Genomic DNA, 26986 nt, shown 5'->3' with positions numbered 1-26986 from the left:
GATATTGGAAAAAATTCAAATTCGCTTAAAAATGATTTTATTTATCATAATAAAATTGCTTGATCAATTTACGTGATTTTTGGTGTATGATATTTTGTTTCCGTCACGGGTTCGTACATCATAAAGATGTGGTTCTTCATTATTGCAGTGAAATTCGAAAATTGAAATACTAAATTTCAAGTCAAATCAACGGTATCTGCTGAATTGTCATGTCACATGAATGAACATATCCAACAATTATGGAAAACGATAAGGTAGAAAAGTAATTATTAATGAAAATTGTTTTCGAAGACAATTAGCGAAAACTGAGTTTTGCAAAATAAATAAATAAAAATCAACTGGAGAGTTCTAATTGTAACAAAAGGGAGGTAAACATATTCTGAAACTTAATTTTCGCTAATTATCTTCGGAAACTGTTTTCATTAATAATTAAGGTTCTACCTTATCGTTTTTCGTAATCTTTGGATACTTTCATTACTGCGACATAAAAATTCAGTAGATACTATTGATTTCACTTGAAATTTAATATTTCAATTTTCGAATTTCGCTACAATAATGAAAAAAGAACCAAAAATCTTTTCTAAATTTGTGAGATGAGGATTAATTATTCGCATTATTTGGATTCATCGGACTACTGTTCTCATCTTGAATGTGATTTTTACATAACTATGTAACCGCCGATCTTCTTCAGGTGTATCTTATCGAACTCAGGAATGTTTCTGTCAAACTTGGGAATTTGAACGGAATGGCCCGTGGCACAGTGGTTAGAGTACTTGAAAAATCAATTGTAAAAGTGATATTTTCCTGAAGGTTGAAAGTTCAATTCTCAGTATGGGTGACCAAAAAATACATTTGAGAATTACTTAGGACCTCTATCCAGTCATGGCTGATGGAACAAGAGCATGCTACCCCCGTGAAGTAAATAAAAGGTTCCGTTCGAAATTCCGTTCAAATTCCCGAGTTCGACCTGAAAAAGGTCGAAGGTTACATCGACCGAAACGTTGTGTAAATGAAACTCAATATGAGAACAGTAGTCCGATGAATCGAAATAATAAGATTGGTTTTTCTTCTTTTTTTTTTTGTTTCATTTCATAGGGGAAGAATTCAGGACAAGCGCCATATTTCCTTTAAAACATTTTATGCCGTTTAGTAGTATTTTACCGTAATAGCTAATTGAAACCACATAGTTCCCTTTTCTTTTTCTCTTTTTACAACTCAACTCTATAAATATTAAGTGAACCTTTTTCTGCATTTAGCCATTTCAGGATTTGGAATGACAAAATCATAAAAGAAAATGGATTCCAAGAAATACAACAAAGTTTTTATTATTTATTTTTATTTTTTTTTTAGTTTATTTTTTATTTGTATTGGAGAGAAAGGGGGGAAAAAGGGTTCACAGAATTTTGTCTTCAATGCTAGCCTGCCAAACGATGCTGCTGATATTATAAATCTTCTTTCTTTCTTCTTTCTTTTTCTTTCTGTTCAGCTTCAGCTGTCTTACTCTAGTACCAAATGTTTCGCGTTGGCTTTGAGGCTGAAGTTTGGAAACATTGAAAAAGAAATTTAACTGAAAATTGTCAGCTAAAATGAGAAGAAAAACAACAAAAAAAAAAAAAAAACTGATCCGTTTCTCAATATTTATTGAGTAAATTTTCTCTCCTTCTTTTCCAAAATGGTCCAAATCTTGAATTGAAAACGATCTTATCCTCATTGGCGCTTGTTACAAATCGATTTTTTAATACTTAGTTTTAAGCAAAAATAACAGCACTTTATTTAATCGTCATGTCGAAATTAGTATTATATCCAAAAATTACGAAAATTCATTGCGTAGAAAATTATTTATATTCAAAAAGTAATTTTTACAGAAAATTAAGGGAAATTGTATTTTCCATATGTGAACACCTTGAAGATTGCGAATATAGAGGAGGACATAATTATCTCCCTGTTCGCCATTTTAATGTTTGATGTACTGTTTTAGACCATAGCGAGAGACTTTTTTTTTTTTTTTACTAAAAACACAATAGCAGTTGTTCTACTTAATGAATTTTCGTAATTTTTGGATATATTACTATTTTAGACATGACAAATAAGTAATATTGTTTTTTGGCTTCAAACCACATATTTAAAAAATCGATCTGTCGATCTTATTCATAATTATCGAAAAGATAGTTCCAAGCTTAGGTTTTTCTTAGGACTTTTACCGCAGTTTCTATCGTAATAAAATTACTTTAATCTCTTCTCGTTTGCGCGTGTGTTTCTCGCATATTCGTAACTTAATTTTGGGGTTTGTTTTACAATCCACAGAGGTACGAAAAAGTGGTAAAAAAAATATATATATTGTTATAATAACAAAAAATATTATCAAAGGTAAAATAAGTTACTCTTCTACCTACCCGGAAATTTTTTTAGTGGTTTTACTCATTTTAACGCGTTAACGGGCCCGTAGGTGTATCAGAATTTTTGTAGGAATTTTTGACACCCCTAACACGAAACTGCGAATAAAATATAAAAATCTCGTAATTTCTCTGTTAAAAGGGGGTTGTTTATTTTCTTTATGGATTATACTTCCAAAATAAACTATTAAAGTTTAAAACAACTTTAATAAAGTAATAGAAATTTTATAGTAAAAATAGTAAAAGTAATAGAAAAATTTTTTTTAAACAGTAATGAATTTTCCGAACTCAACTTTAAAAATCTATCAAAATTTTTCTATTGATTCTATTTTTACGATATTTTCAGGGTCAATGTGAAATTTTATGTTCTTTCCAATAAACCGAATATAACATTTTAGACAAACGTTTTTTTTTAAATTTACCCCCCCCATTTTCAAGTGTCTATTAAAAAGTAAATAATTAATTTACTAACCGAAAAGTAAATAATTAATTTACTCACAAATTGAAGAGAAAAGGTCAATAAATAATATATTCTAATTTAAAACAAAAAAAAACGTAGTGTTTTTTAGAATTTTACCTGTAAAGTTTGAAGTTTAAAACCTTTTTTTTTTTTAAACCACGTTATTTGTTTTTCTTTTTTTTTTAATGGAACCTTGGTCCTTGCTCCTTTAATTGAAAAAAAAAAATTAGGGCTTGAATTAAATTTTTTGATGAGCTTGGAAAGACAGGGGGTCGAATAATTCACACCTCCCATTTTGAAATGTCTATTAAAAAGTAAATAATTAATTTATGTATATAAATGTCCTATATATCACAAATTGAAGAGAAAAGGTCAATAAATAATATATTCAAATTTAAAACAAAAAAGTAGTGTTTTTTAGAAATTTACCTGTAAAGTCCGAAGTTTAAAACCTTTTTTTTTTTTTAAACACGTTTTTTTTTTGTTGTTTTTTTAATGAAACCTTGGTCCTTGCTCCTTTAATTGAAAAAAAATAGGGCTTGAATTACATTTTTCTAGGAGTATAAGCTTGGAAAGATGGGGTGGAATTATTCACTATTTTCACGAAAGTTCTGACACACCTAGAAACGGCTCGAAAAAAAAAGTGTTTATCGACAGGTGCGAACAAGAAAAATGGCGGCGAACTGACTCTTGAATATGTGAAGTTTGGAAAATGAGTTAAAACTAAAAAATTATACAAAATACTGTTAGAAACCCACCCAATATATGTCACGGCAACACACATAATATTTAACTCTGCCCTCATGGGGATACAAATAAATGAGGGGGCACAAAACTGCGTCGAGTGAAGATAAAGTCGACAAATCGATTTTTTTAATATGTCGTTTTAAGCAAAAACAATATTACTTACTTAATTGTCATGTCGAAAATAGTAATATATAAAAAAATTACGAAAATTCATCAAAAAGAACAACTATTGTAAAGAAAAAAATCTACCGCTTATATACAACAAAGAACAAGTAATCTAAAATATTTGTTCTGAGTTATGTCCTCTGTGTTGAACTCTTAACTATCTACTTTATAACGTCTAAGAAAAATGCAATTTTACCCAATTTTCTGTAAAAATTTGTTTTAACTATAAAGAACATTCTACTCGATGAATGTTCATAATTTTTGGATATATTACTATTTTCGACATGACAATTATGTACGTAATATACATACATTATATATATATATATATATATATATATATATATATATACACTAAACGATATATTTTTAAAAAAATATCGATTAGTCTATTCTATTTTAACAAGCACTGGAATTTGACAACTCTTTAGTTATCACTGCTCCCAGGTACACCCTGATCAGGGGGAGTGGCAGTACCTGTCAGGGATCAATCTATTGTTTACAAAATATACCCCGACAAAACAAAATAAGGTGCAAGTGACTGCAAGTCTGGAGTTCAATCTAATTAAAAAACGAAAACACAGAAAAATCTTAATGTACGCACTCGTCACGAAACGAAAATGACATATTCCAAAAATCACGTAAATTGATCAAGTAGTTTTTATATAGAAAATCATTTTTTTACGTTTTTTTTTTTTAGTGATTTTAATAGTTTAATTAGTAAATCGTAGCCATTACAGGACTGATTTTAATCTCGGCAGTTCAAATTCAGTTGCATCCCTTTATGACGCATCAAGACACAACGATTCCTTATAAAATTTGATTTTCTTACTTAAAAAAAACCTACTTAATCAATTTACGTGATTTTTGGAATATGACATTTTCATTCTTTATTATTATTATTTTAAATTAAGTTGAACTCTGGATTTGCACCTAAAATATTCTACGACCCAACCATGATTGCCATAAAATCTAACGATTTACGGCGGACCTGAACGAGAATCCAGGAACGGCTTGCAGAATAAACACTCCAACCTCCCCATGTTAAGAACGGCTTTCGATATTTTGCAATTTTTTCAATGGACTTTTCTTGGACTTTTCTATATAAGGGGGGGGGGGGTATTCTCGTTCATGTCCACCCGATTTACTAAACACCCTTTAATTCAACCTAGAAATTATTTTCAAATCGACAGTTTAAAGGCTTCAAAGTCATTTTCAAATTTCGCATAAACACCGTAACAATCTTTATTATTATTTTTTTTTTTATCTATCATAATAATAGAAAGATATCCGTAAACAAACGGTGTTTATGTCTAAGGCCTTGACATTCGAAAATGAATTTGACGCCTTTAAATTGCCAAGTGGAAAGTCAATTCCAGATATAATTAAAGTCTCACTGGCTCAGCAAAGACAAGTAGTACAGTTGCAGTTCATTTGTTCTCCTAAATCAAAGAAATTCCGTATTTCTCGAATTGCGCCATTATTCTAAGTCCTTATTACCATAAAAACGTGATGGGAATTTCTTTTATAGTTTGGTTAAAACATTGAGAGAGAGAGAGAGAGAGAGAGAGAGAGAGAGAGAGAGAGAGAGAGAGAGAGGTGTTCAAAACTAGCTGTATTTCCCCGGTGTTGTCCGGGAGTCTTTACTTTCATTTTTGCGTCGCTTTTCTTTTTATTTTTAAAACTTTTTTATGCAAAATTACCAATGTACTCGCTATTCGACAGTTTAAATGCTTCCAAATTTCATGCAAATTTTGAAGTGTTACGAAGTTCTGGTTATGCAAAATGCAAGCCGTTATTAAAGCCATTCTTAACATGGGGAGGAGGTAACTCAATTTAATAAACGAAAGATACCGTAAATTTTGAATTTAACTCGAAAATCCTATCTAAAAATATAGCACGGTCTGTATGCAAAAGTACAAAAGTTTTTTTTTCTATTATGAACGAAAAATTAAAATGATTTGTTTACGAAAAAACTGACATGCATTATGGTGGATTAATTTTGTAATCAAATTATTTTAAAAATCACATTCTTAAAAGTTCCTTTTATTTAACGCCATTGCATTTTTGTTTAAGTAATAATAATATTAATAATAATGGTGACAATAAAGTAAGGGGTTATCTTTACGATTTAAGTTTCCACTTTATTTCCGGTTGATATTTCATTTTTAATTAAATTTTTACGGTATCTTTTGTTTATTGAATTGTTACGTGAAAAGTACAGAATAGGTAAAAGAAGCTCGCCCCTAAACCCCTTGTTAAGAATTGTTATTTATTTATTTTAATAACGTTATTATTTAAAAAAACAAAAAAAGAAAAAAAAAACGGAAGTGAAGTGGAAACTTGAATCGTTAAGATAACCAAATAAGTCTTGGAGAGGCGAGAAACACATATACACCGACACTGACGTACAACATAATTTTTTTTTTATAGAGATTTATTTCGGATTTTAGACAACCTTCTTGTTTAGTGGCACAAACAGAACCAACCGGCTATGTTTTTGTTTTGGGTAGTTTTTCTCTAAGGAGAAATGGTCCGTGTGTGTTTTTTTTTTTTGGGGGGGGGGGATATTACCTTTGTTCTTTAAAAAAAAAATCTTATCTTTTCTCTCTCGAAGTGCAACATCTCTCTAGTCATGTGTCGTCCGTTCTTAGCTGCCCCTCTACCAGAGAAGGAATACATTCCAAGGTGAGGACCTGCGAGCTGAATATCTAGTCCAGCCCACTTTGCTTGTCACATTTCACATCGAGCCCAACTCTCTATCTCTTTTTTCTGCCCCCCTCCCTTTCGTTCGCTTGTGTCAGTCTCCGCCCATCCCAAGACATTCGCCACCGTGTTTTCGACACACACGCGCCCACTGACTCGTATATATCGCTCCTACTACACGGCCACAGTAGTAAACACTTGGATTTAGCTGCAATTTCTATTCAAGCCCAGATGAACCTGGGAACATACGAGGCATGAAAGCTATTCTAACTATTATTATAGCAGTTGGATATTTTTACGGTAAGCTAATTGCTTTAATTGTCACGTTAATATGTCCATAATCTACGTATTCCTTTTTTAACCATGACTTCAAGCAGGGTGTATATTCCACTCGAAAAAAGAAAGGCAAACCCCACAAACACAGGGACGCATTATTATTAAACATATTATCTTCTTCCGTGTTTTTATTTCAACCTCCTTTTTTCGCTTCTTCTGACTCTTAGATAAATTTTATAACATACATTATTCTTTCCTTTTTTTATTGTTTAACTTTAGCTTTCAACGATTCAAGGGGTTTGAAAATGTTTACGAGTTTTTTTTTTGTTTTTTGTTTTTTACCACAAAATACTGGCTATTACACAAAGTCCGGCAATTCGGAAGCTTAACTCATTGTTCTAAGAGAGGTAACGCGATTTTATTAAGCATTGTAATAAAAAATTGATTTTTTTATTTTTTTTTTATTTTTTTTTTTACTATTTTATTTCATTTAACAGTTTTAGTAACAAAAAAGTAAAATGCGAGGATTTTGTAATTTTCTTAAAACATTCGAGTAACTTAATTGTAAGCAAAAACGATTTTTTTTTTCAACTACTTTAAAATAGTTACCTCCCTTAGAACAATGAGTTAAGCTCCCGAATTTCTCCGTCCATTTATTAATGTAGATGATTTAGCTTCGTCACTCCCTTCAAAAAAAAAAAAAAAAAAAAAAAATGTCATTCTTGATGGCTATAAAAATAACGTTGATCAAACCCGTCTGACCCCCCCCCTCCCTCCCTCCCTTGACGGAAGTAATGCTTGGGTGGATGGCTTATTTACCTGCCTTCTTCCACTGACTGCAGTAGAGTGAAAACATTAGGTGAGTTTTATAGTAAGGAATCCGCCCCCCCCCTAAAAAACAAAAAGGGGGACACTCAAAGTGGGTACAAAATTATCGGTGATTATTGGATCCGTAGGCATTCCCCGGTGAGGGAGGACGGGCGACTCAAGCACTTAGTAATAACCCTCTCGGTTCTTATTTAGAATTGCATTTTTTTTATTTTTTTTATTTAATACAGTAGGTACTAGTGCACATTGATCCATGCTGAAATAATAACGTTATTATTTAAAAAGCCATTCTTAACATGGGGAGGGTGTTTTGTACCTATTCTGTACTTTAACCTTATAATTGAATAAAAAAAAACACCATAAAACGTGGAAATACGATTTAAAGAATAGCGCGGATCACTCTCTACATTAGCACAATACAGAAAATAGACAAATCTTTATGATGTACGTACTCGTTACGGAATGAAGATGTCATATTCCAAAAATCACGTAAATTGATCGAGTAGTTTTTCTTTTAAGAAAATCAAATTTTATGAGGAAGCGAGGAGAGGGCCAGGAACGGCCATATTGTTTTAGAATGTGTTAAAATTCAAAGGCCGACAACTCCATTCGACTACCGAGTTTTACAGACCATGTTATTTTATTTCTAATCGCTAAAAATCCTAAAAAATTGATTTTATTAATTAAAACTACTTGACCAATTTGCGATTTTTGGAATATGACATCTTCATTCTGTGATAAGTATGTACACTCATAAAGATTTTTGTATTTTTTTAGTTCTAAATATGCACCACCCTCTTTCATGCCGAGGCGGTAATGCATGGGAGTATGGGTATACCGGAGTATTGCCTAAAATAACTGAAACAATCAACTTAGTTAAGCGAGCTTAAATAAACATAATAAGGGCAAACTTTTAAAATGAAATTCCTTTAACTTGCTAAAAGAATGTGATGTTATTTCTAGCTGCGGGCTTTTTGATCTTGTACTTAAAATACATCAATTTTAAAACTTGTATCTGGCATGTTTTGGGATTTTTTACGCTATTTTTTTTTTTTTTTTTTTTTTAAAAGGTAACCCTTTTTTTTTTCTTTTTTTTCCCACGTCAAATTTTTTTGTTTCTGTTCTCAAACAGATCAAATTAAACGACAAGAATACAAACTCCATTTCGATGCGTGGGTCACCATCCATCTTCATCGAATAATTTATTTGTCTTCTCTCCTGACTTCTTCCTATTCCTCCCTTTCTTGATAGTGCTGCTATGACGGCGGCGATCCAACTGGTCGCCTTCTTCATTCTTCCTAGCACAACCACCACCACTGCCTCGAATAAAGGGAAACGAAACATTGGCACTTTATGCATCTGTGTTACCACGCTATTTTTATTTATTTATTTTTTTTTTTAATAGTATTTTCGAGTAAATTCAATTTTCACAGTATTTTTGTTTATTAAATTTAGGTAAAAGTACAAAATACGGCTAACCTGAACGACCCCCCCCCATCAATCAGTCCAATCAATCCACTGAAAAAATTGCAAAAAAAAAAAAAAAAAACGAAAACCGTTCTTAACATGGAGAGGTTGGGAATGTTTATTCCGAAAGCCGTTCTTAACATGGGGAGGTTGGAGATGTTTATTCAGAAAGCCGTTCTTGGAGGGGATGGGGTGATTATTCTCGTCCAGGTTCACCCAGAACAATTACAAAACACCCCCATGTTAAGAATGGTTTTCTAAATGTTATACTTTCGGCGCGGTAACAAATAAGCACTGAAACAGAAACATTCCCCCTTCCCAGAAAAACATGCATATAGATGTTCGTCTTCAAAAACCAATCTCTCTGAATCCGAACACACGAAGGACTAAAGTCTTATCAGGTCAATAATAAAGTGCAAAATTAATTTGGGGCCCAACAAGAATTTAGCTTTAATCGTTACCAACAAACAAAAAAGTGCATCATCTACAGCTCTATTAGTAACTGAGCACTATTATATAATGTTAAGACGCCTAGGAATGTTTATCTAATCTCTGAACTAAACTACATCTGGAACACAATGTAAACATTCCTTTCGTATGAGATGGCGATTTTGCTGCCCCCTAAATTGTGTCTTCATCCCCCTCTTTCAGTCAGTTATTTATGACTGCGTGGATATTTATGCCTAACAATTATGGTTTAACTATATTTCCGTTTTTATAAAAAAAGAAAAAATAATGATCATATTTACAAGAAGTTCTTTTTAAAACAGTATTTAAAAATTTTTCGTGCTTATGCAAATGTTACCGTGCTATTTTTTTATTATTTTTTTAATAGTATTTTCTAAGTAAATTCAAGTTTTACTATCTTTTAAATTGTTACAAAATTGTTACAAAATGCGTTCTCCTATGTTAAGAATGGATTTCTAAATATTATTTCAGCACGGTAACATAAGTACCGAATACTTTTTTTTTTTTTTCTTAAGCTTTCCCTTGTTTCTTTTTTATTTCAATAAATATTTGATAAATAGTTTTAAAAGGTTATTATTTAGAATTCGACTTAATTGAAAAACAAAATACAGAAAAAAAATTTTATGTACTCGTCACGGAACGGAAATGCCGTATTCCAAAAAGCACGTAAATTGATCAAGTGTGTGTATATAATTCATATTTTTACAACTTTTAGAGTAAATTGTATCCATTGAAATGCTGATTGATATCAATAAGTCGAATGGATAAAATATACCGCCTCGCTTCTTCACGCTTCATATGTAATTTTCTTAGAAAAACTTGATCAATATGATTGTTGGAATATGACATCTGCGTTTCGTGACGGGTACGTACATCATAAAGATTTGTCTGTAATGTTGTTGGTACTTGTGCATCTGTTATCGCACTGAAGTCATTGTTAATCTTTAGAAAGCCATTCTTAACATGGCAAGAGTGCTCCGTAACGATTCTGTACTCTCTTCACCTAACAATTTAATAAACAAAAAAATTGAATTTAACTAGAAAATATTTTAAAAATAGCGCGGTAAGTGCATAAAGCATCTTATTATTATTATAATTATTATTATTATTATAAGTCTAATCCTAAGAACCAAAAAGTAAATCAAATAGACGAGAAACACACATACATACACTTCTGTTAATTCAGATATAATCCTTTCCCCTCCCACTCTAACGACAAAGTCAAACGAAGTCAGGTGCACGTTCTTCTGCTTTAGAATCTCGAGCGAAACCAGTGGTCGGGGGGAGAGGGGTATTTAAGGGGAAAAAAGGGGGTCAGATTAATTTTATATTTATCCATTAGACTTTTTAGCTTCTGTTTTTCAATCCGTTGACTTTCTAACCGTTGAACTGAAACTAATTTCGCTTATTCCTCGTCTTCGTTCCGCTTTCTTCCTCCTGGTGACATTTTTAATCAAGCCAAAAAAAAAATGACCAGGCGAAAATCAACAAACACGAAACGTTTGATTTTTTTTTTTTTTGAATTGTATGGTGAGTTGTAACCGTAATAATGAACAATGTTTATAAACATGCAGAAACAGAAACTCCTTCGGTAATTTCTAAATTCCACTTGAACTCGAAAATAAATAAATACTGGTAGTAATAATCTAGCCAACCGTGATATTTATTGGGCGGATTTCGATCAGTATTTTAATTTATTTTCGAGTTTTGAGCGATTCTCGAGACACCAAGGTTGCAGCCTCATGTCGCCATCTTTGTTTTCGCTTTAACTGAAGCGCTCAGCATTACTTGCGTTTCAAACTTAATAAATGCTTTAAAATAAGTTAAAGCACCAAAAACTTATCCAGGTAGATAGAGTAACTTATCTTCCCTTTGGTAACATTTGTTATATATGTTTTTTTTTGTTTTTTTGCGGTTTGTTGTCCAGTAAACTGCCCGAATTAAATAACAACCCATCCATTTCCACCCTGCCATTTTCCAATTCCTATTCCAATCACCTAAATTATTAAGAGTGAAATGAATTTCTCTCAAACCCTTTTATTTTACATTTTTCCTGTTAATATCATCGTTTACAGACTTAAGTTTCAGATTGTTGAAAAAAAAAAAAAAATTGAAAAAAAATCTTTTTCATACCTTTTCACGTGAGGGTTCAGTTTTCATTTATAATGTACTAAATTGAACACGAACTTTGTGACCATGATGAATAGATAAACAGATACGTACATACGTAGATGATATGGATATATACATAGATTAGAGGGGGAGGGGTGTAAAGGAATTTTTTTTTTTTTTTTTAACTCCTCCGGTTCTAACCCTACATTCCGGCCACATCAGAGAGAGTTGCCCTTTTTTTTTTCTTTTCCCCCATTGTGGTTACAAATTTAGTGTTCAATTTAGTACAACGTTATAATTGAAAACCGAACCCCCATGTGAGAAGTTATTATTTTTTTTTAATCTGAAACTTAAGTCTGTAATCGATGATGTTAATAGGAAAAAAAAAAAAAAGTGAAAATTGTGGAATTTAGATGGAGGGGCACTCTCGACAACATCCGCCAAAAACTGAATTTTAATTTAAAAATCAATGTCAAATTTAACTAATAACAATGTTCTATAGATAAATGTCGATATCGGAATACCCTGGCCAAAATCACCGCTAAAAAAAATCGTCTGCGTCCATCAAACTTAGACATCGAGTCGAAAAATCGAAAACAAAATGAAACCAACTTTATTTTTATTATTACAAAAAAAAATGTATTTCCCCTGTTATTATTTTGGTAAGAAAGAATTACTATTTCGTTATCTTTCTAGTTAAAATGAAATACAATTATTAATTCTTTTTTTTTTCCGTTCATACTTGAATAAAATTCACTGAAAAATAAAATTAAAAAAAAAAAAAATCCGATTTCTTCTTGGTCAAATAATACGACAAATAAGTAATAAACAAGATTTTTTTTTTTTTTTCGAACACGAAATATTAGAAAACCAAAACATTTATTGCATCAAAATGTATCAAATTGTATTTCATTTTAGTTCCTTTTTTTTTTTTTTTTTTTTTTATAATTTTGACCTCTTAGCAGCTATTTTTACCGGCTAAAAATCAAATCTGATTTATTCTACAGGTTCAAATATCAAGTTTCAAGTTTGTATACCAAAAATTTAGAGTAATTTGATAGAAACCGTTCCTCACAAATAGACAGACAGACAAGGTCACTTAGGGCTGTGACAACAGCATAGTCTTTTCATTGTTTTGACTCTTGAGTGTGTGTGTGTGTGTGTGTGTGTGTGTGTGTGTGTGTGTATATATATAATATATATATATCCGTTAATATCTTATATAGACTGATGTGGTTCTCGGTTGATTAAGTGTCTGTGTTGGATATATACCTGAGAGTCAGAAGCATGGAAAGAATATTCTGTTGTCACAGGCCTACTTATATAAAGCAAAGAGTTAATAAAATGTTAAACACTTTAACAAGAGTTAAAAACATTTAATTTCCAAAAACGAAACACAAAGTGGATTGTCCTTAAATCGCGGAGTTTCGAAAGAAATACTTATTCTCATCAGAGGGAGGAATTATAAAAACACGAAATCAATTCTTTTATATATATATATAGAGAGAGAGAGAGAGAGAGATCAATCGAAAAAAAAAATCTAAGACAAATGTTTATTTATATCGTAATCTCCAACATTCAAATGTCATTTTAAAGCCTTGAAATTGGCGGATAGACATTAAATTCTGATTAGAATTAAAATTTAAACGGAGAAAAGTCAAGTACTATATAGTTCTGTGCTTCTAAACTAAATGAGAGGTAAGAACGGTCGTTCTAGACTCTGCCATTCTCTTAGACATTCTTCTGGAATGTCAATTCTTAAGAGTTCAATTTAGCGTAATTTCTATTTTCAAAGTTCGGTTCCAAAAAATTCTGATTCATGAAAAATTATATTTAGGATTTTAGATTTGGATTTTTTTTATCTTGAACTTTTCAGCTTTAAGGTGGTTGCCATTGAAACAACATTATCTTAAAGTTCTAGTGTTTCTATTTACTTGTCTCCCTACGAGGGCAGAGTTAGACACTAGGTCGGTTTTTAATGTGGGGGAAAATCCAGCTTCCATAAAAAGGAGGCACTCTGGATAGGAACAAAAAAATAAAAATTCTCAGTCCTAAAGGATTTCTCCTCCACTGACCGAGGACCGAAGAGGTAAAGTGCAGCATGAGAACAGATGCTACACTATGATCTTCGCTCGAAGGCCAATGACGGTAATGTTTGGTAATTATTAGTTGAATCTGGAACAAAAAAAAATGTTCAAATTTTCAAACTGCAAAGTTCAAGATGACTAAACCAACAACAAATGAAAATTAAAACAAGTTAAAAAAAAAAAAATCCCATTAAAAAAAAATATAAAAACAGGACTATATTTTGGATTTTTTTTTTTTTTTTTTTTTTTTTTTTTTTTACAAAGGCATCACCACTTATAAAGGCCAAGAGGCCACTCGAGGATAAGGGTTAAAGAGTGTACAGTAGACAATTGGACAATAAAGTAATCGTTAGTAATGCAAATTCGGTAAATTTGTTAACTTATATGGAACGGCTCATCAAAAACTTTACATTAGACTCGAAGGCAACCATTTTGTAGTCAGCTGGAAAGCAGAAGACAATTCCATAGGCGTGCAGTTCTAAGAAAGAAGCTACGTTTAGGTTTAGGCACAGATAAAGAGTGGGGGGAAATTATTGATATAATTATTCCTTAAATCCTCCACCCAAACACCAGAAAAGTTGCAGCTAATTATTGAATACATTTTAAAACTACATTAAGTTGTGATTACTGTTCTCGCTTCACTTTCGATTGCCCGTCCCCATGTTTAGAATATTTTAACTAAATTAAAATGTTATTTAGAAAAGCTCTTAACATGAAGAGGGGGGGGGGGGCTTCTTTTTAAAACAAAATATCCTGCATAAAATCAATTAAAAACGAAGGAGCAACCGAAAGTGAAATGAAAACAGTAATGTAAAGATAACTCTAGTGCCCCCCCCCCCACCTCCCTCATTTTCAAGATTCAGTTTGTAGGTTATTTCAAAAAAATTCTCGCATTACAGGATACATTAACACCTTGGCCTAGGCTTTTTAGCTCGGGGGGGGGGGCAAAATCAACAGTCTTGACCATTTTTGTAATGACCTTTTCCCTGTAGATTGCAGTGTGATGCTGGTCCTGTTCAGTTCTAGAAGGTCCACCCTTAGAGAAGGGGTTAGTTTATTGCTAATCGCCTGAGGACAGGGCTGTTCAGGCATCTTTTGCATGCTCAGTGCTCCTTGTCTGAGATGCTGACTTTTCAATCCCACTTTCTGAGCCTAGTTTCACATTTCTCATGGTGTGATAGAACTAAATATCTTTATAAATAATATATCAGATGGCGTAAATATCACAAAACACAATTGCAACTACTGTTCCGATTTATTTTTTAATTTCTTCTGGATTTATGTAATCATGTCCATTCTAGAAGTGTAACAGAACAGTTTGCGATGGTTTGTTGTTCTACGCAAGTCCTGAGAGGTGACTGGTTTGCAGTAGACTGAGCAGTTTCCGATGGTTTGTTGTTCTACAAGTCCTAGGAGTTTGACTGGTTTGCAGTAGACAATTCTTGAGTTGGAATCCACAGAGCAAAAGAATCTTCCAGTGTTGAGACGGCAAAAGCATATGCGAAATTGCTACAGAAAGGTTTAATATTTATGGAGCAATTCTGGTTTCTGATTGGTTGGTAGCAGAACGGGGAATTAATTCGATTCGTCAGTTCCCAGCAGCATCGTTTATAAATAGAATCTCCCGGCTATGCGGGATCATACCCCATTATATCTCTTGAGATGATGGGATGTCTCCTAGCGGCTTCGGCTGCAGGGAGACAGGGTAGTACCAGTCAAGGATTCGTCACTTGACACTCAGCCCAACAGGTGAGGGGCCGGGAACCGGCCCAGCACCTGTTGGACTGAGGTACACCGCCTGGGTAATACCTAGGAGGTCCACCCTCCCAGGCCTTGCCACCGGGCTTTCCGGTGGGGCAAGTTTATTGCTTGCTGCCTGAGGCGCCCCGACCGGGGAATGCCGACGGGGTTACTCAGGCAATTTTTAAAATTGCAGGAGTGCCCCTCCTTTAGGGGAGCCTGCGGGGTTCCCACTTTCCGGCCTTGTGCCACATTTTGCTGAGGTGGGCAGCAAATAAATATCTACCCCATTATATTTCGGTATGATGGGATGTGTCTCCTAGCGGCTTCGGCTGCAGGAGACAGGGTAGAGTACTCGTCAAGGATCCGTTCTTGACACTCAGTCCGACAGGTGAGGGGCCGGGAACCGGGCCAGCACCTGTCGGACTGAGGTACGCCGCCTGGGTAATACCTAGGAGGGCCACCCTCCCAGGCCTTGCCACTGGGCTTTCCGGTGGAGTAAGTTTATCGCTTACTGCCTGAGGCGCCCCTACCGGGGAATGCTGACGAGGTTACTCAGGCAATTTTTAAAATTGTAGGAGTGCCCCTCCTTTAGTGGAACCTGCTGGATCCCCACTTTCCGGCCTTGTGCCAAATTTTGCTGAGGTGGGCAGCAAATAAATCCTCTGCCCCATTATATTAAAAAATATTGTAACACCCATATTATTTTTTATTTTCTTTTAAAGTTGATGAGTTCTTATTCTTCTGAGTCAGGATGGAAAAGATGAAAAAATTGACATAATTATGATTGTTTCTGCTCCACGAAACAGGTGCTGTCAAGAATTGAACATTTTAACATGCTGAAAGAAATAAACGGTAAGATGGACAACATCTTACAATTTGGAATATGGACTTTTGTCATTTATTTGTATATGCTCTGTAGTTACATCGAGCTTTATAAATTAAAGGATTGGTATTAATAACGGGTGAAATATAATTGAATAAGCATATTTTTCCATAGACATGTAGATATACATTTATCATCCTGCATCCATCATATGGACAATGGAGATGCTGCTGACACTCATGTTGGACTTTGCCAAAACCTTTAACTCTATTAATCTCTGCTTACGTTTATATAAGCTCAACATTTATGACTTCCATGAATAAAGTGGATAAGATCCTTAGTCATCGTACGATTCAGATAAATGGCAGATTTTCATCTAAGAATGGATGGTTGCGGTGGTGTTCCTCAAGGATGCGTGCTGAGTCCGATTCTCTTCCTACTCTATATCGACGACATGCCAAAAATGATCGGTGGAAACGAACTCCTATTTGCAGACGATGTCAGATTAGAAACTTGTAAAAGTGAAACTGACAATCCCAAGCCTTCAACATGCCAAAAATGGTCTCCATCCATCAAGCGCGGCCACAGCCGAGATTGCACTCACTACACAAGTAATTCAAATCTTGTTGGTAGCTGAATACTTGATGCTTCATCAGGGCTATCCAGAGTATCTTTTTTATCATGACACCATCACTAGATGGGGTGCCTACCACAGCTTAATAGGGGCCCATCTACCCTCGATCAAGAAAAGGATAGACTGTACCAGTTTCTCACCTGGTATTTTACCTTGCACTACATACAGCACCTCGCCTTCCTAAATAGTCACCCATCTGGTACTGGCCAGGCTCAACGTTGCTTAACTTTGGTGATCTGGCTAGAACTGGTGTGTCAACATGATTGTGCTGTATTTATTTATAAATACGGAAATGGTCTATTTAGATCTTAATGCAGATAAATACTGCTAGGTTCTCCTTCCAACTCTTTTACTTTCGGTGAAGGCACTGCTACTCAAGGAGGTGAACGAGACGAGAGATCTTGGCTTTCAGGTCAACTCCTCCTTCAAGTCATCTAAACAATGCATTCAGGCTAGAAAGCAATGAGTATCCTATTTCTCATATGATGTATGTTCTGCAAACTCACTCCTGAAATATTTCTTCCTCTTTCGTCGGACCACTTTTAGAGAATGGTATATAGGCCTCTTCCCCATATCTAGAAAGAGATAGTCAGCATGTGAAGGAAGTTCAAAGACTGGCTACTCGAATGGTGCAAGGTCTATTTGATCTGCCCTATGACAGCAGACTCAAAAAGCTTAGCCTTTTTTTCCCCTTGAACGCCGAAGCTTACATGATGAGCTGATTTTGGCCTACAATCTTCTCAACAGACGTTTGATATATTTTGGAAACTTTTATTCACTCGTGCACCAGAAAGAGGATCACACGGACACCGCATGAAACTTTTTCACCATCGATTTTAATTGAACTGAAGGAGGGCTGCTTTCTTAATCAGAATCCCTGGATCATGGAATAGATTTCAAAATAGTGTTGGGACGATTAATTGGAATCGGAAAAAAACAGAACTTTTGGGGATATTGGAATGAGTATCGGAATCGGAAAAATTTGTGCCTATTTTCCGATGCCAAAAACTATTCTTTTAATCGTCTTTATTTGATTTTGTTTGAAACAAAATCTTACATTGCCGATAGTAATAATAAAATATTAAATATTTATTGATTTTTAAACAATCAGTAAAACTAAAATCTATAGGCTATCCCCCATAAGTGTATTTTTGTTTGAGAAAATATTTGTACATTTAACATTCCTTTTTACAGTAATCAGGCGGGGGGTGGGTGACAACTCTCTAGTTAAATATTTAGAGATTTATAAAGAATTGGAATCGGTAATTTAGTATAGAATTGGTAATTGTATCAGAATCGGAAAAAATATTGGAATCGTCACATCACTACTTCGAAGTGAAGTAATAAATGCCCAAACAACGCAACAATCTAAGCTAAATCTAAATTTGGTGCTGGACTACTGTGTTCTCTTTGTAAATTTTTACCACGTTTTCTCTACATGACATTTAAAGCACAATTTTTTTGACAAATAAAATTGAAAAACAAAAGATGTGACAACAAAAGTTGTACGCTATTAAAATATTCATTATTTAACTAGCAGGACCTGTGGAAATTCCACAGGGGACTGATTCATATGTAATATATTGATGTTGGCATTCTGTAGATGTTCAGTGTAAATGGAGACTCCCCGATATTATTGTAACTATTTTGTTAAAACTGCAAAAGTATTTATCCAAGCTAGCAGGGACGCCCGGCGTAGCTAGATCGTAAAATATGCTTAAATATGATATTTTAATTCTTGAAGATTTCGTATATATTATTATTATAAAGTTAATGTTCTATCGATTTTTATGTTATAAAGTTGAAATTTCAAAAATAAAAAAATATATCTATATGACTTGGGTGCCTCAGCTTGAATCGAAACCGAATCCCAAACTTAAACTATAGTTCCTTCAGTTATAACAGAAACCAAAACTTATGAAGAAGTCTTGGTGAAATTATTTATGGAAGTACATAACAATTAAACGACCCGGATGTAAGTGTGACACTAAAAATAACACGCACGCTATTGTATTAATATATAGATGATTTTACTTGCTATCTCGGCGAGTTTTACCATCTTTACAGAGAGCTAGTCCTGTTGGACATGTGCAAATATAATTGCGATTTGTAGGTAAACATAAACGACTGCACCCCCCCCCCACACACACACTTCTGTGTTAATTGTGCCACCCTTACATGGTAATTGAAGCACTTTTTTTTTTGTCAAATAAATTTAAATGAATACGGAAATGTCCGTAACCAATATATATAAAAAAAAAATGCTGTGATTAATTTCAAGCAATCGGTAATAGTCGCATTTTTTTATTTTTTACCAGGTTAAGGAGTCCGATCAAACAAAACTATTCAAGTTTATCTTCATTTATGTTTTCATTATTTACCATTATTGTTTTTTGTTTTTTTTTTCTGTTTGATCACAAAGATTTTGAACTAAAAAGATAAATAAATAACACAAAACATTTAAAACACTTTCTAAAAGAAATGTTTTCTTAAATTTAAAAAGATTACTATCGCTATTTATCTCGTCATAAGAAGCCATTTTTCAAGATGGCTGCGTCATGCTTGCATGGTTACAAATACATTATGGTTGAATATTCTATTGGCAGAGAGAAAACTTTGTCTCAAAATGGATCTATATTGCACAGATTTGGGATGAAACAAATTATTAAAATTAACTTTCTTTGTTTCTTTTTTTTCTTTTTTTAACCCCAAACACGGCACACTATCATTTGGACTTGATGGACTGCTATTTGAGATCATGTCTACAGAGGACTATCTGGGGAGTTGAGCAGTGAAATGTCTGTTCGTGTTTACATTCAAAGTTCTGCACATTAGTACAGTCAGGAAATCAAGAAACAAGGAAGGAATTCCAAAGTTTAAGTGTGTGTGTGTGGGGGGGGGGGTTGATCTAGAGTAAAGGTTTTCCAACATCTAGGAATCTCGGTGAAGGGGTGCTGCTTGTCAGGTAGTAGTATGTACGTCGAAAGGGCACAAGTGCTGTGAGTTCATCAGAGTACATTCTATTAATGTACTTAACAATATCCAGAGGGATGTGGCATTGAGATGATGAGACGGGGGGGGGGTTAGTTTGGCCAATAGTGCGGAATCTATTAAATTTTGGACACTTGTGGGGGGGCATATCTAAGAGTGAGAGACTAGTGGATGCAACAACCCAAATGTAATAACAATACTCTGTGCATGAAAGAATGGTGGCTTTGTGAATATATAGGCTACTCTCAGGTGTGACTAATTTTCTAGCACGGTAGAGGGAACTTACGTTCTTTGCAGCAGCCTTGGCAATGTCCTCTATATGTTTCAATTCATGTTTGTCAACTTATGAAATTCGTCAAATTCAAAAAATTAACAAGTGATTTTTCTTTTTAGTTTCCTTGAATTGCTACTAACAGCCGACTAATTTAGTTAATGTCACATTTTCTGGCTTTCATGCCAGGATCAAAGTGTAGTAAATGTGGCATTCTGGTGACTGCTAATAAGTCTAGTAATATGTAGAATAGACAGAGGCTGGCTCTTCACTTTCCACACTTTTGATGGCCTTGTACCTAAATTGTTAAAATGTACAACCTAGTTTTGTAAATAACTCAATGTGTAGTATCTGTTCAGTAAAAGAAGGAACCTTTCTTGGCCGAGACAACCCCCCCCCTCCAGAGTCCTCTTTATTGGGAACTGGTTTTCCTCCATATAAAAAAAAACAAATGACTTTGTGGCTAACTTCGCCGGTGCTTATACAGAATACGGACCGTGCTAAAATAACGTTATTTAGAAACCCATTCTTAACATGGGAGGGGGGGCTGTTAACTAATCTGTATTTTCACCTAATAATTTAATAAACAAAAATACCGTAAAAATTTAATTTTAATTTGAAAATCCTATCTAAAAAAAAAAAAAAAAAAAAAAAAAAAAACATAGCACGGTCCGTATTCTATGTATCACTTTTGCCCTTGTTGGGAGTTAAGTGGATGGGTATCAATTTAGTTGATATAAAAAGAAAATCCGGTTGAAGACTGAGACTTTGTTTAATCCCGTAAGAAAGTGTACAGGATTAACTGACATCCAAAAAAATGTACTTAAATATCCATTATGAAGTCCTTTCGTACTCAAATCTATTTTAATCCGTGTCTAAAGTGAGATAATCACTTTGTAACAATTACAATCCGCATTCCTCCCGTTCAAGTAAAAAAAAAAAAAAAAAAGGCTCAAGATAATAATTAATAGTGATGTTGATCCATGACGTGCCATCATGCTCGATGGCAGCTAAAGGGATCACGTGATTCGTGTTTATGTAAAACCCAGACTACCGAACTGAATGAAAATCAAACTAAATAATTAAATTACAATTTTCGGACTTATCGGATCTGATGGCCACCGTTGAGTAAGAAAGATAGAAAGATTACATTTTTTTTTTCTTTTTAATAAATTAAATTAAAGTTAAATAAATAAAATGCATTACAAAAGGATCTGGTCTGATGATTGCCGGTGGGTTAGAAAGATGCGATTACTTACATATTTCTTCAGCCTGCATGAAATTGTCACAAACATCATTTACAAGACTTGTTAGATGCGCTGTAAGATTATAGTCAAGATTGCCTTTTTTTACTTCGATTTCTGCTCTGCACATGGAACGACCATGACAAACAAGATATGGTCCCTTCTAATTAATAATAATCTTCCTCTCTGTTAACGTGAAAATCCCTTTTCCTATGTTAAGAATGGATTTCTTGTCTGGTTGACCATGTCTAATTGTACAGCCAAATAGACAGAAGAAACCGGAAGTCAAAAAGAGCAGACAATCTGGACTACAACTGATTTTTATTATTTTTTTTTTTATTTTATTTTTATTTTTTTTTTGTGTGTGTGTGTGTGTGTGTGTATATCTTAATACTTAAGCTAAAAGAAAATAACGATGATGACGATGACAGCAGATAAGGCACAATGTAAGACATAATTTTCCCACAAAAAATTTAACAGTAATATTTTTCTGATAGTCATATCTTTTCGCCATCTCTCTCTCTCTCTCACACACCAAGATATCAAAACTCAATAACTTCACCATCTAACATGTTTTCCCCACAAAAAAATCTAACGGTAATCTTCATCTGATCGTCATATCTTCTCAGATGGGACTACAGTGACAAGTAAGATATGGTCCCTTCTGATTAATGATTATCTTCCTCTCGGTTAACATGAAAGCCCCTCCCCCTTTCCCTATGTTAAGAATGGCTTTCTTGTCTACTTAACTATGTCTAATTATCCAGCCAAATGAACATCAGAAACCAGAAGTCAAAAAGAGCAGTAAAAAAAAAAAAAAAAAGTGTCAAACAATAAAAAAAAAAAATTTTGTTGAAATTTTGTTCCCTCTCTATTGGACTCTGAAAGGGCTTTGTTATATCCAGCCTGTTTGGAGTTCAGGGGATTGAATGCTGGCAGTGGGATTTCTTTCAAGCGTGGCTTGTCTTGAACTGATTCTGCCTTTCTGTCCCTTTTCATTATCATGTCTTCTATTAATCCTCACAGCCATATACTTACATTAGAGGTCTCAGGATGAACTTTCCCCCGATGTCCAGTTTTTTTTTCTCTCTTTTGCAAATTTTTTCACCCCTTTGTTCCTTGTGAGATAATCTAAATTTTTCTACTGATAATGATTTATATGTTTTTTTTTTTTTGTTTTTTTTTAAATTACATTTTCACCCCAAACAAGGCACATTGCCACTTTGGTGTAGGGGGCTACTATCAGGGGAAACATCTACTGGGGTACTATGTAGGGATTAGGGCAGCGAGATGTTGGTTCACGTTGCACTTGAACTTATGCATGTCAGTACAGTTGGGGAAGCAGTGACCCGGAATGGAATTCCAAAGTCTAGCAGTTCTGGGGAAGAAACTACTGGAGTAGAAGGATCTTTTACATCTAGGGATCTCTACAGTGTGGGGGTGGGATTTTGCAGCTTGTCGGGTCTGTCGAGGGTGTTCACGTCGTGGGGGCACAAGTGATTGCAGTTCTTCAGAGCATTCACCATTATAATACTTGTAGAACAGGCAGAGGGATGCAACGTTTCGACGATGGGACAGAGGCTGAAGTTTTGATGCCAGTTTAGGGCCTATCAGATTTGCGACTCTCTTTTGAACCCTGTCAAGGAGCGAGAGACAAGTAGCCGATGCACCGGCCCAAATATGACAGCAATACTCCATACATGGGCAAATAGTGGCCTTATAGAGGTACAGGATACTTTCGGGTGTTAAAAGTTTTCTAGCACGGTAGAGAGAGCCCACCTTCCTTGCAGCGGCCCTGGCAATGCCCTCGATGTAACTGTTGATGGTTATTTGCCTATTGTCCGCTTAGACTCTTCTATGCATTTACATGATCTTGCTCGTTATCTTCACAAGGATCTCCCCATTTCATGTGTCCTCATTCTTGAATCTAATGAGTGTCCTTTTATCTGTTTTTAGTTGTCTTTGCTACATTCTACTTCCTATTCTTTTTTGTATTGTTCACCTTCTGGCAATGACTGCTCAGTTGTTGATGTTTTATCCAACAATATTGATAATACATTAAAACTTCATCCATCAAGCTCCATGTTTGATTTTGGCAATTTTAATGCTCATCATTCTGTTTGACTCTCCATCTCTAATCGGTCCTGGATATGACCTTAACTATATCCGATGGTGAGGCCCCTGCTTGCAAGCTTTGGGGAGTGTGAAGCCACCCTTAAGTGGCATTGCTCCCAGGTCCACTCTGACCCGGAGTAGTAGTACCTGTTAGGGTCCCAATTATGGGTTAAATAGAAACCGACTTGAAAAAAAAAAATTCTACCAAAATTGTTCTTCAAAATCATTGGATTCGGCATTAAATAGCCTGAAAAGGGTTGATATGCCGTAAAACACAACCAACTCTAACCACACCGATCTAGCTGGTGAAATCTGTTTTAGCTTTTCTCTATCTCATGTCTTGTCACCTTCCCTACACGCTTTCCTGATAATAACCTTCAACAATCTTCATCTTTTTCTCACTTCTGTTCCTGAATCTTGTTCTGTTTCCTCTTATCCATTGCGCTGTTGTTGATGTTGAAATTGATTTTTCTGTTAAGTCTTCAATTGATCGACCCTTTCATAGGAAGACTTAACTACTGAAGGGCTGATTGGGATGAGCTTCACAGCTTCCTATGTGATGTTCGATGGAGTCTCCAAATGATGTTGCTAAGGAGGTTACTGACTAGCTACTTGTTTGAATTGACACCTTCATTCCTCATCGTCAGTTTCAAACCAAACCTTATTCTTCTTGATTTTCTTCTGTTTGTGCTTCTGCCATTGATCATTGCAATCAATACTTCAATCAGTATTGTCGAGATGGTTCTGAGGCTTCCAGACAATCCTACAGAAGAGCTAGCAATTCCTGCAAGAAAGCAATTTCTGAGGATAAATCTAACTATTCTGTAGGATTTGTAACTCTATCTCCTCTCAAAACGTTGACTCTCATGATTTTTGGAGAATCTATAATAGCGGCAAGTCTGCTATTCTTCCTCTTTTTAATGGTTTCTAAGTCATTTCATCTTCTAAGACGGATCTTTTTGCTGACAATTCTTCTATTGATGATTCTGGTGCTGTTCTTCCAGATTTTCCCAAGAAAACTGATCACTCTTGATTCTGTAAGTATCATTCCAAAGATGGTTGCTAGACGTTTAACTACAAAAAGGCTGATTGGGATGAGCTTCAGAGTTTCCTATGTGACGTTCAATTGGATCCTATCTTTGGTATGTCTTTGAATGATGCTGCAAAGAAGATTACTGACTGGCTTCTTGTTGGAATCGGCATCTTTATTCCTTACCAGCTAAAGTACCCGGTGTTGCCAGGTTGTATTTGATATATTTAAATGTTCCGTCCTCATACATAATTATTTGATTTCTGACAAAAAAATAATTGTCAATTTGTATTAATACAAAGCTACAAATGATGGCAAAAGTTTTAAAAAAATTGACTTGCTACCATCAGCTAAAAACGAAACTAAAGCATTTTGTGTTTTAGCCGCGTTCTCTACCTATGTTGGTATCTAGACAAAGCTAACAAAGTGTAAATATTAACACTTTTAATCAACTTTATGTGCGCATGCGCAGAAAGAAGTATAAACATATCGCCTATTAGAGATGAACATTTCGCATTTCAACATGATATATGTCTGTATGCGTTATTCATCAACCCTAAGAAAAATATTAATCATTGTAAACCATCCTTGGTGTATAATTACTATTTCCTGTTAATTTCAGTGTTATGTGACCAATAGTTTAAGAGTTTACCTGTTAGATATTTACACGCACACATACATCTACTGTTTTATTTATATAGATAGATGAGTTTCAATCAAAATCTCATTCTCCTCTCTGGTTTTTATCTTCTGTCATTGCCCATCTTAATCATGACTTCAATCAGTATCGCTAGTTTGATTCAATAAGTACAAGAAACCTTCTCTACCACCTATAGCAATGGCCAACGACTCTTTATCTGAGAGTACGTCTCTCAAGCTCCTTGGCCTAACGTTCACAGGTAACATGAGTTGGAACAATTACATCGAGGGCATTGCCAGGGCCGCTGCGAGGAAGGTGGGCTCTCTCTACCGTGCTAGAAAACTTCTAACACCCGAAAGTATCCTGTACCTCTATAAGGCCACTGTTCGCCCATGTATGGAGTATTGCTGTCATATTTGGGCCGGTGCATCGGCTACTAGTCTCTCCCTCCTTGACAGGGTTCAAAAGAGAGTCGCAAATCTGATAGGCCCTAAACTGGCATCTAAACTTCAGCCTCTGTCCCATCGTCGAAACGTTGCATCCCTCTGCCTGTTCTACAAATATTATAATGGTGAATGCTCTGAAGAACTGCAAGCACTTGTGCCCCCACAACGTGAACACCCTCGACAGACCCAACAAGCTGCAAAATCCCACTCCCACACTGTAGAGATCCCTAGATGTAAAAGATCTTTCTACTCCAGTAGTTTCTTCCCCAGAACTGCTAGACTTCGGAATTCCATTCCAGGTCACTGCTTCCCCAACTGTACTGACATGCATAAGTTCAAGTGCAACGTGAACCAACATCTCGCTGCCCTAATCCCTACATAGTACCCCAGTAGATGTTTCCCCTGATAGTAGCCCCCTACACCAAAGTGGCAATGTGCCTTGTTTGGGGTGAAAATGTAATAAAAAAAAAAAAAAAAAAAAAGCTATCGCTAGTTTGATTCTAAGGCTTCTAAACAATCCTACAAAAGAGCTAGCAATAACTGTAAGAAAGGATACGTCTAGGTACTCTCATCTCAAAACGTTGGCTCTTTTGGAGAATCTATAATAGTGTGGTTAATAGCGGCAAGTCTTCTATTCTTCCTCTATTTAATCGTCTTCAGGTTATTTCATTTTCTAACTTAGAATCTAAGGATGAGGCTGATCTCTTTGCTTGTCTTTTTGCTGACAATTCTTCTATTGATGAATTTGGCGCTCTTCCTGATTTTTCCTTTGAAAACTAATAAATCTCTTGATTCTGTAATTATCACTCCAAAGATAATTGCTAGGGTTCTTTCTTATCTTGACTTGTCTAAAAGACTTCTTTTCCTGTTATCGTTCTCAAACGTTGTTCTTGAAATTTTTTTCTCTCAAAATGATTTAATCTCTGTTCATCCAGATACAGGTTTCCCTTCTTGTTAATTAAAAAGCTGATAACCGGCCTGGCACAACTAAGTATCATCCTGTTATTATTATTCCTCTCTGTAATTAGCAAAGTTTTTGAAAGGTTTTTCAACGACAAACTTGTTGATTTGGTGGGGTTTTTTTTTGGGGGGGGGGTTAATCTTAGCCTCTTTAGTGATGTTCAGTATGGCTTATGTGGTTTTCATTCAACTGGATTTTTTAACTGTTGTAATTTAGCAAATCTTTTTTTTTTTTTTTACAAAGTAGTCATCACTTATCAAGGCCCGGAGGCCACTCAAGAATAAGGGTTAATGAGTGTACAGTAGTCAATGGGAAAATACCATAGTAATCATTAGTAGTGGAAATTTGATTAAATTGGATTACTTAAGGGGATGGCTCC

At 34.7% G+C, this 26986-nt stretch overlaps 1 protein-coding gene across 1 annotated transcript in view; it reads left to right on the top strand.

The window, feature by feature from the left end:
• The first annotated feature begins 6564 nt into the window (after positions 1–6564).
• Positions 6565–26986, top strand: part of LOC145252500 (low-density lipoprotein receptor-related protein 4-like) — a 265250-nt gene continuing 244828 nt past the window's right edge. The window contains exon 1 of the mRNA XM_080111996.1: positions 6565–6771. Coding sequence (XP_079968122.1) covers positions 6726–6771 — 46 coding nt within the window. The 5' untranslated portion in view covers positions 6565–6725. The remainder of the gene's footprint in view (positions 6772–26986) is intronic.

This window comes from Euprymna scolopes, chromosome 29, assembly GCF_053919585.1.
Source record: "Euprymna scolopes isolate OS-2025 chromosome 29, ASM5391958v1, whole genome shotgun sequence".
Taxonomy (NCBI): domain Eukaryota; kingdom Metazoa; phylum Mollusca; class Cephalopoda; order Sepiida; family Sepiolidae; genus Euprymna; species Euprymna scolopes.
The sequence above is the reverse complement of the archived record's forward strand: the minus strand, read 5'-3'. Positions and strand labels throughout refer to the sequence as shown.